General features: G+C 35.4%; 3 protein-coding genes across 5 annotated transcripts; 1 reads left to right on the forward strand and 2 right to left on the reverse strand.

Annotated features, from left to right (window-relative positions):
- The first annotated feature begins 7,659 nt into the window (after positions 1-7,659).
- LOC108483624 (microtubule-associated protein RP/EB family member 1A) lies at positions 7,660-11,261 on the forward strand. Of its 3 annotated transcripts, none has more exons than XM_017787116.2 (8): positions 7,660-8,221; positions 9,160-9,228; positions 9,337-9,423; positions 9,730-9,836; positions 9,936-10,078; positions 10,213-10,277; positions 10,476-10,589; positions 10,795-11,261. In XM_017787116.2, the coding sequence occupies exons 1-8, from the start codon at positions 8,114-8,116 to the stop codon at positions 10,927-10,929; spliced, it is 828 nt and encodes a 275-aa protein (XP_017642605.1). In that variant the 5' UTR covers positions 7,660-8,113; the 3' UTR covers positions 10,930-11,261. The 3 variants fall into 3 exon arrangements, with proteins under 3 accessions (XP_017642605.1, XP_017642606.1, XP_052883597.1); XM_017787117.2 differs by lacking the exon at positions 7,660-8,221 and adding an exon at positions 8,608-8,828; XM_053027637.1 differs by lacking the exon at positions 7,660-8,221 and adding an exon at positions 8,867-8,890.
- LOC108483625 (HVA22-like protein a) lies at positions 11,020-12,391 on the reverse strand. Its single transcript, XM_017787119.2, has 5 exons — positions 12,132-12,391; positions 11,973-11,999; positions 11,738-11,860; positions 11,350-11,596; positions 11,020-11,281 (listed from the first exon to the last, which is right to left on the reverse strand). The coding sequence occupies exons 1-5, from the start codon at positions 12,191-12,193 to the stop codon at positions 11,219-11,221; spliced, it is 522 nt and encodes a 173-aa protein (XP_017642608.1). The 5' UTR covers positions 12,194-12,391; the 3' UTR covers positions 11,020-11,218.
- Positions 12,392-12,912: 521 nt separating this feature from the next.
- Positions 12,913-15,033, reverse strand: LOC108480720 (pentatricopeptide repeat-containing protein At3g22670, mitochondrial). Its single transcript, XM_017783802.2, has one exon. The coding sequence runs from the start codon at positions 14,886-14,888 to the stop codon at positions 13,227-13,229; it is 1,662 nt and encodes a 553-aa protein (XP_017639291.1). The 5' UTR covers positions 14,889-15,033; the 3' UTR covers positions 12,913-13,226.
- Between the last annotated feature and the right edge of the window lie 265 nt (positions 15,034-15,298).

Below are 15,298 nucleotides of genomic sequence, written 5' to 3' on the forward strand. Positions count from 1 at the left end.
ACCTCGATGTGAATCTCAGATCTATATCTGAAACAATAGAAATAGGCACTCCGTGTAATCTCACAACCTTGGAAATGTACAACTCAGGAAGCTTGTCAAGCGAATAATCTGTACGCACAGGAATAAAATGAGTTGATTTTTTCAGCCGGTCAACAACAACCCAGATTGCATCTTTTTTACTCGGAGATAGGGGAAACCTGAAACAAAATCCATAGTTACTCTATCACATTTCCACTCAGGAATCATAATCGGCTACAATAAACCAGACAGTACCTGATGCTCAGCTTTAACTTGTTGACAAATCAAACATTTCGAAACAAATTCCAAAATATCACGCTTCATACCATGCCACCAATAGAGCTATTTCAAATCATTATATATTTTCGTGCTTCCCGAATGAACAGATAAACAACTACTATGTGCTTCATTCAAAATCATCTGAATTAACTCTGAATTCTTCGGAACACATATTCAACCTCTGAATCTCAAACAATCATCGACATCAACTTGAAATTCTGAATCAGGGTTTGAATCACATTGAGCTAATTTTGCTAACATTTCAATATCAATTTTTTGTTCTTCACAAATCTGCTGTAAAAACAACGGTTTCACTTTCAACTCAGCTACTATCAAGTCGTCATCAGATAGAACCAACTGAGTATTCATTGCACATAGAGCAAACAAAGATTTCTGACTTAATGCATCAGCAACAACATTTGCTTTTCCCGGATGGTAGTCAATTACTAACTCATAGTCTTTTAGCAATTCTAACCATCTCCGCTGTCGCAAATTCAAATCTTTCTGAGTCATCAAATATTTTAAACTCTTATGATCTGAATAAACATGACATTTCTCACCGAACAGATAATGGTACCAAATCTTTAACGCAAACACAATGGCTGCTAACTCTAAATCATGCGTCGGGTAATTTTTTTCACGCGGCTTCAATTGTCTCGAAGCATAAGCTATGACTTTGCCTTCCTGCATTAAAACATAGCCCAGACAATTCAATGATGCATCACTATAAATCACAAATTCTTTACCCGATTCTAGCTGTACTAACACTGGAGCTTCAGTTAAAAGAACTTTCAACTGATCAAAACTTTTTTGACATTTCTTGGACCAATCAAACTTTACATCTATCTGAAACAATCTCATCAACGGAGTCGCAATCATCGAAAAGCCTTTTACAAACCATGGGTAATAGCCAGCTAGTCCCAGAAAATTGCTGACTTCAGATACATTTCTCGAAGACTTCCAATCCATTATTGTAGAAATCTTACTCGGATCGACTCGGATACCCGATGTTGACACAATATGCCCCAGAAAACCAACCTCACGCAACCAGAATTCACATTTACTGAACTTTGCATATAACTGCTTATCACACAGAGTCTGCAGTACAATTCTCAAATGCTCGGCATGCTCAATTTTATCTCGTAAATATATCAAAATGTCATCTATGAACACAACAACAAATCGGTGTAGATACGATCTGAAAATCCAGTTCATTAAGTCTATAAAAATAGTAGGTGCATTCGTTAGTCCAAAAGGTATACCTAAAAATTCATAATGACCATACCTCGTTCTAAATACAGTTCTTGGCACATCAGAGTCTTTAACTCTCAACTGATAATAACCTGATCTCAAATCTATCTTTGAAAACATTGTAGCTCCTTTCAATTGATCAAACAAATCATCAATTTGAGGTAGAGGGTATTTGTTCTTGATTGTCACTTTATTCAACTATCGGTAGTCTATACACATTCTCATCGTGCCATCTTTTTTTTTCACAAAAAACACAGGAGTACCACAAGGCGAGAAACTCGATCTTGCAAAACCTCTATCCGTCAGTTCTTGCAACTAATCTTTCAATTCTTGTAACTCTGTCGGAGCCATTTTGTACAGAGCTATCGATATCAGCGTTGTACCCGGCATTAACTCAATACTAAACTCAACCTCTCGGATTAGTGGTAAGCCCAATAATTCTTCAGGAAACACATTTAGGTATTCACACACAACTGGCACTGATTCGATCTTCTTTTCAGTCACTTTTGTATCAAGCACATAAGCCAAGTAAGCTTCACAACCTTTTATCACATATTTCTGAGCTAACATCGATGAAATCACCATTGGCAAACCATTCAAATCATCCGACTCAATTCAGATAATCTCATTATTTTGACATCTCAAATCAATCATCTTTTTTTTGCAATTCAAAACAGCATCATGCAACGTTAACCAATCCATACCCAGAATTATATCAAATTCATCAAATGGTAACAACATCAGATCAGTCGGAAAACAAATATCCCTAATCATCAATGGACAATTCTTGCATACTTTATCAACCAACACGCACTTGCCTAAGGGGTTCGATACTCTAATTACAAATTCAGTAGACTCTACAAGCAAAGTCTTACTAGATAATAAATTTACACATACATACGAATGAGTTGATCCTGGATCTATCAGTGTAATAACGTTAGTATCATAGAGAGTAAAAGTATCGGTGATAACATCTGGAGATGAAGCTTCTTTGCGAGCGCGAATAGCATAGGCTCGTGCAGGTGCTCTAGCATTAAATCTCACAGTAGTGTCTCGTGTCGCACCTTTACCACCACTCACATTTCCAACATTACGGAATGGTCTCCCTCTAACTACAGTGTTTCTCGGTCTCAGGTTCTGAGCGTTATCTTTTTCAGCTAACCCTGGGTAATCTTTAATAAAGTGATCTCGTAAACCACAACTATAACAAGTTCTATTATTATATACCCAACAATCTCTAAAATGTCGTCTTCCACACTATTGGCACTCGGGTTTAACATCTTTTACGTTACCAACACTCGATATCGATGTGGCTTGAGCTTTAGGGCTGGTGTATTACTTTCTAAGATCTCTACTCTGATATCCCACTGAAGTTGTCGATCGGTTAAAATAGTCTCTAGATTTCTTTAACGAGGAATGATAAGATTTATTCATTGATCTCTTCCTTGAATCTCTTGCCTCTAAATCAGCCTTTCTCTTTTCTTTGCTGAGATCTTCGGCTTTACAAGCCCTCTTAACCAGTACTACAAATTCTTTCAATTCAAGTATCCTGACTAACAGCTTTATATCTTCATTCAACTCGTTAACAAATCATTTACACATGATATCTTCAGTGGAAACATATTCCCAAGCATACTTGCTCAAACGTGCAATTCTATTTCATATTCTGTCACAATAATTTGACCTTGCTTCAACTCTAGAAACTATTTATGTTTCTGATCAAGAAATCGCTGACTGATGTATTTCTTTTGAAATTCACTTTGAAAGAACTCCCAGGTAACCCGTTCTTTAGGAACCACTGATGTCAACGTTTACCACCAATGGTACGCATTATCCCTCAACAAGGATACAACACATTTGATACATTCTTCGAGAGTACAAGACAATTCTTCGAATACTCTGATTATGTTCTCGAGCCAAAACTCAGCTCTCTCAGCATCATCATCAACTGTAGCCCTAAACTTTTTATCCTCGTGTTTACAAATCTTATCAGCAGGTGGCTTACTCAATCGAATCAGATCTATCACTTGTGGCACTAGTGGGACTTATTGAGAAATAGGCGAGGGTGGAGGTTGTTGAGCAGTCGGATTCGTTCGAACGAACTCCATAAACCACTCACTCATCATTTGGAAGAAGGCTTGCTTAGCCTCTCCCCCTTGGCTACTAGAAATATGTCTAGAGTCGGTCGGCACTGCTCCTTCAGTGGGAGCAGGCGCATTACTTTCCACATCATCAGCTATTGCTCGATCGGGATCCATTTGCTATATGAAAGACACATTTTAAATGTTAAGAATCATCACACTATCTCATTTTATATATATGGCATGTATAGCTAGACTCTCACACGCTACGTTAGTCCTAGAATTGACTAAATCGTAGCTCTGATACCAAATTTGTAACATCCCTAACCCATATCCGTTATCGGAATAGGCTATGAGGCATTACCGATCAATACACATCATTTTCATACATTTAAACATTCATAATCAAAGTCCATTTATTTCAAACATATTGTCCCTTCTAAGGTCCTACGAGACCTTAAAACATGCTTAGAAGTGATTCAGGACTAAACCGATAACATTTGTAAACTTTGAGAAACATAGAAAATTTTCATGTTTTTAAGGGTCACACGCCCGTGTGAACAGACCATGTGCCTCACACGGCCACTAAACATGCCCGTGTCACAAGCCATGTGAAAACAGGGCAGACATATTGACTTGTACCACATGACCGAGGACATGCCCCTGTGCCAGGCCATGTAAAATCTAAGGGAGGTTACTGACTTGGGTCATACGGCCGACCACACGCCCATGTGCCAGCCCGTGTGCCACATACGACCAGTAGACATGCCTGTGTGTTTAGGTCGTGTCAAAACTGTAGGGTAAACTAACTTAATTCGAAAGGGTACCCCAAGGGACACACGGCCGTGTAACATAGTTGTGTGTCACACACAGCTGAGACACACGCCCGTGTCTCTGTCCGTGTGGACAAAAATAGGCCATTTGCAAAGCCAATTTCTCACCCTTTTCTCATGCTCACCTAGCCATCAAAAATGGTATCATTTCATCACATATATAGGCAGCCAAAACATGTCAATTCACACACATATCATGCTATCTATTCCCAACCATTTCAATTGTTCAATTCCATAATTAAAACATACCATTTAGCTATAACTACAACTAATCAAACAAATCCAAAACAAGCCAATATCTAAGGCATTATACACATCACATAAATCACCTTTCAAACACATCACTTAAGCCAACTTAAATGACCAAATACATACCAACATTTTCAACCAAAAGTAAGCTAAATCTCATGGCTTAAATCATAATTCAAACATAACATCGACTCACTAGCCTATACATGCCATATACCATATTCACAAGCATCCAAAAATACCAACAAGTAGTCGATAGTGTGATGATGGTTCCCGATGATCCCCGATGTCCAAGCTAGCTTTGATACTCTGTAAAACAAAGACAAATAACACACAGTAAGCTTCATAGCTTAGTAAGTTTGTACTAAATATTTACTCAACAGTTCATAATATACAAATCATCAATTAATAAGCACTTAGTAAGTTTCATATCATTATTCAATTCTAATCTATGACCATTTATCATGTATATACAATTTCATCAAGCTTCATACACATAGTATCAACTACCACATAGGTATCATACGTACTTGTACTTTCCCGTATTTATTTATTTCATTCTCACCTCTTTGTTCAATACGTTAAATCGTTCGAAAATCTTTCAATACTATAAGAACTCGCACACTTAGTGCATAAATAATTAGCCGAAGCTATAATGATATCGCACACTTATTGCCACATAAAGCCGAAGCTATTCCAATTTGCACACTAAGTGCTTTATATAGCCGAAGATATCTCAAAACGCACACTAAGTGCCAAACATAGTCCACTTGTTGTTGTACGCAATCGTAGTCGCATATATACAATTAATGCAATATTAAAGCATTAAAAACATAATTTTAACAATGTTTATCACGTACGAACTTACCTCGGACGTAAAAACGATGAAACTAGTTGATTAATCGAGTACTTTGCTCTTGCCTCGATCTAAGTCTGGGTTCCTCTTTTCTTGATATATATTATAACAATTCAACTCATTTAATCACATAATTACTCAGTTTCATCCATAAACATATATTTAAGCCAATCTGCACTTTGGCCTTAAACTTTTACATTTCTTACAATTTAGTCCCTATTTCAAAAACTCACAAAATTCACACAATTAAATTCAATTACATGCTAGCCGAATTTCCTAGAGACCCCTAGCAGCCCACCTAACAGCCCAAAACTTTTATTTATCTCACAATTTAACCTCACAATTTACATTTTTCTCAATTTAATCCCTAATATGCATTTTTACTCAAAATCACGTTACAAAACATCTATATCAAGCACCAAGCTTTCATAATTCTTCATCAAACATCATCAAACACATGAATCCATCAATGGCAACTCCAAAATCATCAACCAAATAAAAAATTAGGGCATGGGCTAGCTAGAACACTAAGCAACGATCACAAAAACGTAAAAATTATCATAAACCGAGCAAAAATGGACTTACCTATTTAATCATGCAATGGTCGAATGTTAGAAAGCTTCAATGGCTTCTTCTTCTTTTGTTATTCGGTTGAAGAAAGATGAATGAAACCAGATTTTTATGTTTTTGTTTTATTAATAATACATTAATACATAGTTTACATTTTTACCCTTGGTTATTAAACCATTTAATCATCAAACGTTAGGCCATTTATGACCATTAACCTTATCAATGGCATATTATCATCATAAGGACCCTTAATGTAATAAACCATGGCAATTAAACACTTTTAACAAGTGGAATGCAACTTTTGTATTTTACACGATTTAACCCTTTTATCAAACTGAGCTATTAAAAGATAAAATTAGCATACGAAATTTTCAAACATATTTAATCACATACTGTAAACACCAAAAATAATATTAAAATAATTTTATGATTCTGAAACTATTGTTCTGATTTAGCTAATACTGGGCTGTTACATGATCGATACCTGACCACCATCAAACATTTTCAGGACCTTCCCTAGCATTACTTTGTAGAGTTCCACTTTACCGGGAACGATCGCTGATTCCGTGACGACTAGCCCAGCCACTAGCAGACCGAGTTGTAACGTTACGTCCTCGAGTGTGATTGTACTCTTGCTGCATAGAAGGTGAAAAGTATGTTTTGGGCCTCCATCTTTTCAGTAATGCACTGATTAGTGTAGAATCAAGTTTGCAACCCCCAAGCATGCGAGACGTAAGCAAGAATCCAGTCTCTTGTAAGTAGCCACGAATTTGAGGGATCAGAGGCTTTCCCATATTATGTATTAACCCCTCCAGAACACGATCAACCACCTATTTATAACATAAAATAATTATTTCAAATTATAAAAAAATAATTAAATTTAACATAATTGAAAATAGCGAAATTTTAAATTTTGTCTTACCATTGCTGCTTGGGTGGCAAAAATATGCTTGTCGTCAAAATGAATTAGAAAGGCAATCATTCGTGAGAAGTTAATCCGAACGAATAAAATATGAGATAATTAAAAAAGAATGATATTTTTAAATAAGAATATCGATAAATTTAGAACAAAAAGATTGAGAAAGTTGAGAGAGTTTGAAAGAGTTGAAAGAAAGATGTAGATGAAAGAAATGAAATTTAGGGGTATTTATAGGTTAAAAAAAAAAGAAATTGTTGACCCTCTTCAATTTTTTTTATCGTTACAGTGTCAACATTCAAAAAGCCGTTGATTTTTTACTGTTGAGAGAAAACCTGACCAACCACCTGTGCAGAAAGCGCATCCAATTAACCACGCTTTCCTGCCACTTGTGCATAAAGTACGTCCAACTAGAGACTCTTTCTGTTTATCTATGATAAAAATCACTTATTTTTCTAATTAACAAAAAAGCAGATTAAAAAAAATTGGACTTTTAGGGGTAATTTAGCCATTATCTTCCCAACTTAATCCCAGGCTTTTTTGTTTTAATCTTCACTACAATCAAGCAGAAAAATGGTTTATAGGTTTTGTATTAATCGCTTATCTGACATTTTTAAATTAATAGACTTGTTTTTTAAAATAGAAAAAAACCTAGTGAAATTGCCATTTGCCTTTACCACATTAAAAGAGATAGTCGGTGGCAGGCATTGCCTGTCTTTCTTAATTTTCTTTCTTGAGTTGAGAATTTAGCCATCCATTTCTTTCAGTTGCTGCTGTTGTTCTTTCTCTCCTTTTTGTTTTTTATTTTTGGGTTCTAAAATTGTAAATAATTCAAGAAAAATCCAAATTTGAAAATCATTTTCGAACCCCCCCTCCCTTGCATTACGCCTTAATCTTTCCTTCTTAATACCCACATTTTCTCTGATTCTCTCACTCTATTTTGGGTTTTCTTTTTTCTTTTTGTTTCTTTCGTTTCCTATTACGAGGGGTTTTTGTTTTTTCCTTTTGAATTTGAGAAGCTATAATAATAATAATAAACAGAAAATAGAAGCAGAGGAAAATGGCGTCTAATATAGGAATGATGGATAGTGCTTACTTCGTTGGAAGAAATGAGATTTTAACATGGATCAATAACAGGCTTCAGCTTAATCTCTCTCGTATTGAAGAAGTAAATTTTTTTATATATAATTTATGCTAAATTGTTCTTTTTTTTAATGGGTAATGCTTGTCCTTTTATTAATTATTGTTCCTTTGTTTTTTCTGAATTTTATGGCTTTCTATTACATGCAAATGCAGGATCTGTTTCCTTTCGGGTTTTTGGTTTTTTGATGGGTAATGTCGGTTCTCATTAGAAATGAATGTTTTATGCCTTTTTCTTTTTGTTAATTTAATGGGAAAAAAAAACGGAGATGAATGAGTTCATATTTTTCTTCATTAAAATGGGATTCTTTTGGGCCATCTTAATAACTTTTTATGTTGATGTTTGAATATATTTATTTTGTTAATCTTTCTTTGATTTGCTTGAAATGCATTGGGTTTCTCTTTTTCTTTTCCCATTGATAGAGAAATGTTACTAGTAATATGTCAATAATTTCACTTTTTTTTCAACCTTAATGTGATTTTATTTTGGAAGCATTCTTCCTTTGATTGCTTTTGTAGATTATGATACTGTTGAGACCATATGACTGGGTTTTTATGTCTATTTACAAGGTTTTACACTGTCCTGCTGGATGGTATCATAATGAGAGCACATGGAATTTAAATTAGGATCAAAAGTGAGTGATATTTTGTGTATTTCTAATATTTTAATCCATAGCATTCAGTCTCCATGTTACTGGTAAGGTTTTAAAGGGGTTGATTGTCACATTCTGCTATCACTATTTATTTAAACTTTCTTGCAGTTTTTCATTCATGATATTAGCCCCTAAGAGATTGATTGGTTTACTCATAGATCACTTCTGATTAGGTTTTATGCTTTCATTTCCAAATTTTGCTTAAGCTGAAAAATGGCTGGTTTGAGGTTCACCGGCTAATATAATTTTACATTTTTACTACTCTTTGTTGAATGTATTCTCTTAAATCTTGGCATTCATTAATTGTTTCCAGGCTGCATCTGGTGCTGTACAATGTCAGATGATAGATATGACCTATCCGGGAGCAGTGCCAATGCACAAGGTGAATTAGCCCGTTTTCTCTTTTTTTCTTTTCATCTTACCGGTGTCATTTTCACGATTAATTGTCATCCTTAAAAATGATTTCACTGTTTTTTTAATTGGAATGCAGGTGAATTTTGATGCAAAGTCCGAATATGATATGATCCAAAATTACAAGGTTCTGCAAGAAGTATTCAACAAGTTGAAAATCGATAAGGTAATTGCATATCTGTATGTTCTCTTTCAATGCCTAACGGATGTTCACTACACATGCTTTAAAAGCATAAAAGAAAATTTCCTGAGTATGGTTCATCACATTAGCATGTGACTTGCAGTTCTTTTGGTTGTAGGCCAAAATAAAATTGTAGTTTATTGCTTATAGAAAATTGAACACATGTCATGATGCCATTGATGGGATTTTTAAATTTTTGTTATTGGCATAAAAATGGTATATGGTAGTTTTATAGTGATTATTTGGATAGCAAATTTGTTTGAATCGGATACTGGTAATTGTCATATGCAGCATATTGAAGTCAATAGACTTGTTAAAGGCAGACCTTTGGACAATCTGGAGTTCTTACAATGGCTGAAACGGTATTGTGATTCTGTGAATGGTGGAATCATGAATGAGTAAGCTATTTTTCGTGTCATTTTATGAATCTTTTCTTACTATGGCTTAAACAGTATGTTAGATTGAATTATTTCTTTTTCTTTGATGTGATATCATAGGAATTATGATCCTGTTGAAAGAAGACTTAAAGGTGGAAAAGAGCGGAACTCAAAGGGTTCTCTTAAGAGCTCAAAATCTCTGCAGGCAAACAATCTCCATAACCTTGCCTCTGGAGATGCGGCTGGCATTAATAAAAACACTGGTCTGATTCTGCAATGCAATTTCTTTTGCCGATTAATATCGTAATTTGCATCTTATATGCATTTAATTCTCCTCAATATTGGTTCATGCATGCCGCTAACTGTCATCTCTATTGTTTGATGATTATTGTGTCAGTTTCCAAGCAAGGTAAGACTGGTGTAGCAGCAGCTTCAAGTGAGGTCCGGGCTTTGTCCAAGGAGGTGATCGCATTTGAGCTTTCCTTTTAAGTTCTTTTTTCGTCTATTTATCTATATCCATATCGCATAAGCTTCGACATTCCTTGCTTTTAGTGGTTATAATGGCCAGCTGACCTACCGTGGTAACAAGGAGAATTATAGTCAGTTGTGATCATATCATATCATCATTTTAAACACCCGTTTCGTGTTGTTTTTATCTAGATTACCGATTTGAAACTCTCGGTTGACCTCTTGGAAAAGGAAAGGGATTTTTACTTCGCCAAACTGCGGGATATTGAAATACTTTGTCAGTCTACCAAAGTGGAGAATCATCCAGTAAGAGTTCCCATTAAGCTCCAATCGTTACATTTAGATGCGTTACTTGTGTAGTCAATTACGGGTTCATTTCGCATTTTCATCTTCAGTCATACATGTTGCACTCTTCATATTGAGTTGCATGAGTTGTTTTTAGGCTTGCATTTTTCATGTGATACATGGTGGGCATGTACTGCTAGTTTAATAAAGAAAATATTGTATGCAGATGGCAGTAGCAATAAAGAAAATACTGTATGCAGCTGATGCAAAAGAATCAGCACTTGAAGAAGCTCAAGAGTTTATTAGCCAATCTGTTGATAATGGTGAAACTGAAGAGGCAAATGAAGAGGAAACCGACTGAAGAAAAAACCCTTATTGATTGTGAATTGAACTAAATTGAAGTCATGAACTGAATGTCTTACATTTAATAATTGATAAGGAAAACCTGCTGTTTCAACTCATGATAATCTTTTTGCCTTTTCTTATATTATTGGAATCTTTTTATTTCTTATAAAGAGACATGCTGAATTTGAAAAAAGTGTTTAGAAACTTGCACTAACAAGCAAATTAAGATAATTTACACACTTTAAACAAGCATTCAAGAGTTCTTCACAAGAGCAACAAAATATAGCGGGGTTGCTGTAAGGTTATCAATGCCTGTAGCCATCATCATCATATATGTGACCATAACTGCTACTCCTGGACTTGTCAGCCTGCAAAACAAGGGACTAAATCACGCACTAAACATGGGCTAATAACAGTCCGAAGGTTGTTGGCGTACCCGATGAATGAGCTTCTCAAATGCATCTGTTCCATTCTCTTCAATGTATTTCTCTGCGGCAGTTAAAATATCGTCCGGCTTACTGAAGAAATCCTTCTTTCTCGGAACATACCAGATGTTAATCGTCTGTTGTGGGTTCATAAAGAAGGGTCGCAGATAGTGCTCGTAAACATAGGCAGCGCCAGAGAAGTACGGGATGACCAGCCAGCAAGTGAAAATCAGCTTTGCATAGGACCAGATAGGAATCCTGCACTAGTTTTTTGAACAAGTTATAGCAAAGCACATTCCAATTGTCATGCAAGTTACCAGCAAATTTGGGCAAGAAGTAGGAGTAAAATTAAAACCTGGAACAAGAACACTATAATGAGAAAGGTGGAAACAATATTACCATTCAATGACTTTGGCAAAAGTGAGTTCCAGCAATGTCATCATGGAATAGAGAACCCAATATGTAAGCCATTGCCTGTCATCGGCACGAGACTCCGATTCAATTGCCCTAACCGAGGCATATCTGTTTCATAATTTAACTCAATACAACAATTAAACCATCCCAAATTCAGACAACTTATGAACTAACACCCACAAAACCAAAAAAATGAAATGAAATCTGGAAAATCACTTACAGAGGGTACAGCAGACTAATAACTGGCCTGCAAAAATCAAATTACCAAAAAAAAATAAAAACTGGGATGAGTCAGATTAATTAGCTCAAGCAAAATTTGAACTTTCCCTTTATGTCAAAAAATGGACATAAAAGAAAAGAAGCAAAGTGGAAGAATTACCCAGCAAGAACATCAAAGTTCTTAAATAGAACCTTAAGGAAACTTCCAGCCCCAGATCCCATCACTGATCTCCAATGTTCTATTCTTCTTTGTCTTGTTTCTTTCTGAAACCTCTGATCTCAGATCTCTAAAACGAAGGGTAGGGTTTGCTTTTGTTCTTGTTCCTTTTTTCTTTTAATTTACTGACCAAAGTGTGCAAGTAAGCAACTTTTGTTTTCTTATTGTTATTATTATTATTTTTTATATTTGTAACAAAACTGAAGATGCAAAAAGCAGGTTGTAAGATGATAATCCCCTGATACTAAAATCGACGGTTCACGCTGCTCCTAACTTTCGAAATTGTCAGAGATGAGACTTTTGCTTTTTTGATTAAAATCTGCTTTTTAGTCCCTGTACTTTGATAAAATTTGATATTTAGTCTATATGCTTAAAAGTTAAAAATTAAAATTTTTATTTAAAATTTCATTCCAATCATTAAAATAGTAAGAAATTTTTTGTCGAAATTTATCAACTTAAAATTTTGATTAAATTATCCTCATATAATGCAATATATAATTAACAGAAAATAAATACTTTAAATTGATAAATTTTGATAGAAAATAAAAAATTAATACTGTTAACAAATTGAAGCAATGTGTGTGATGAAATAAAAATGAAATAAAATTCAGGTATCAACTAAATGAAAAGAAGTTCAAATACTAACGGATGATAAACTACATATTAACCTTTATCAAACCCCCCAAGAAAGTTGCTATCAAGATTGCCCCCTAAAGAATAACAGTTTCCATCATACTTCCTACTTGCTTAAACAGATTAAAATTGGAATGAACAGTGCATATGACAAAGTCTACATGAGTCAAAGATAGAAATACAGACACAGTCCAATCCAGTAAATTACTCTGAATCTTAAAAAGCTTTCCTTTAAGAACGACTATATTGTTGTTATTTGTTTTAATCAGGGAATCCATTGTCGGCAGTAGTGATAATCTCTCGTCGTCGGTGCTCTCCGAAGAGGTAAACAACCAGTCATGAAATGTTCAAATCCCAACCACATAGTTAGGGGATAAAGTGAGCAATCACCACACAACACTCATGTTAGACTGTTATTTTTGGCTCTTCCACATTTGGCACCAATTCTTGAATCTTCTGTTTTGCTTCAATCATATCCTCCTTCTCAAGTTTCTCTACCAGCATTGTACATATAGAACTCTTGGGTATCATTCCCTTGAGCACCATTTCTTCAAAAAATGCACATGCTTGCTCAAGTTTTCCGCTATTACAAAGTCCACGGACCAAAAGTGTGTAGGTTGTATGATCAATACTAACATCGTTGTTTAACATGTGGCTTAACAAAAAATTGAGTACCTTCATCCTCTTCTTCCTGCAACACATTTTCAGTAAAGGTGCATAAGTTGAAATATCCGGTTTGCATGAATCCTCTTCCATTCTCTTAAGCAACTTCAATGCTTTTTCTTCAAGTGAATGTCCACAAGCAGAAGATATCATTGTATTGTACGTCAATGCATTCGGTTTAACACCTTGCTTTACCATGTCCTCAAAGATTTCATCTGCATCCTTAAGCCTACCAGCTTTGCTTAGAATGAAAATTAACGAGCTATAAAACGAAGAATCCGGTAAACAACTATCCTTCTTCATCATCTCATAAACCTCCAATGCTTTCCCAATCTCTCCAGCCCTTCCTCTAGCATGCATAATGATAGTGTAAGTGACAGCATTTGGCCTACAACCTTTCTCTTTCATTTCATCCAGAATAGCATCCACATTACGAAAATCCTTTTCACGACAATAAGCCTCAATGAAACAAGTAAATGAAACAGTACAAGGCTGAAAACCATGTTCATTCATCTCATTCAAAATCTTCCTAGCATCACTTAGCCTCCTAGCCTTACAAAATCCATGCACCAGAATGTTAAAAGTACTAGAATCCAAAGGTATGCATTCCTTTAACTCAACAAAAGCTTCACAAGCATGCTCCACACCATCCCCTTTGACCAATGCATCCAACAGTCCATTCAAAGCCATAACATCTTTCTCAACCCCAAGTTCATCTATCCTTCTGAAAACCTCAATAGCCTCACTAAACCGACGAGCATTAGCTAATCTCCTCATGACCTTAAATATTGTATCCAAATTAATATACCCTTTTAACTGTTTCATTTCCTCAATTAAATCCAGCAGTAAATCAAACATTTTAGCCTTCCCTAACACATCAACCATGAAGTTATATAACTCAGGAGTATGCGTATAACCTGATTGTGTTTTTGCCCAAATGAAGACTCCATAAGCTGAAATCCAGCTATTAGAAAACCGCTTCAACATTTGGTCAACTGAAACATCGGAAACACTTAAATCAGAAGCATTCAAGGCTTGGACAACTATTGCAGGAGATGGGTAGGGACATTTTAGGATTTTAGTGAGTTTCTCCACTGGGGTTTCGGGTTTTTTGGTTGGAAAGAGCCGAACTTTGGGGTGGTTTTCAATCCAAGTGGCTAGTGAAGGGATGACAAAATCGTCATCTCCCGAGGGTTGAGTTCCTGTGTTTTGCTTACTGACCCAACTTGGGATGTCGGGTAACTCGGATGTGAGGGATGAATCAGGGGAAGCTGATGGGTTGGTGCTGGTACTGGTGCTGGTGAAGAGAGCGGAGAAGCCAAAGAGCTTGAGAGAATTGACATTGAGATTTCTCTGGGGATTGGAAGAGGAAGCAAGGCTCAAGGTTTGGTGTTTTCGAAGCATCTTTTAAGGTGTTCATGGAAGGAGACGGATCATGAAGAAATGCATCTAAGTACCAAATCGAGTCCACTTGTGACTTTGCCCGGGAGCGGAATGTTTTGCTTGGTTTCTACTTTTGATCGTTTCTTTTCTTTAAGGCTACTCAAACTACACTATTCTTCCCTTTTTAAATCAAATAATTAACTAAAAATTGCTATGCGAAAAAATTAAAAATAAAAATAAAAACTTTTGGTTAAATTAGTCATATATTTCAAAAAGAAATTATTGATCAAATAAACTATATTTTTTAATTTAAGAAAATAGACTAATTTTGGAGAGAAAGTGTGAAAGGCTCAATTAGGCGCACTCTCCGTTCTTTTTTTTTTTTTGTGAAAACAAAACAAAATTATTACAAAAGCCTAATCAACTCTAAA

This window comes from Gossypium arboreum, chromosome 1 (genome assembly GCF_025698485.1).
Source record: "Gossypium arboreum isolate Shixiya-1 chromosome 1, ASM2569848v2, whole genome shotgun sequence".
NCBI lineage: Eukaryota > Viridiplantae > Streptophyta > Magnoliopsida > Malvales > Malvaceae > Gossypium > Gossypium arboreum.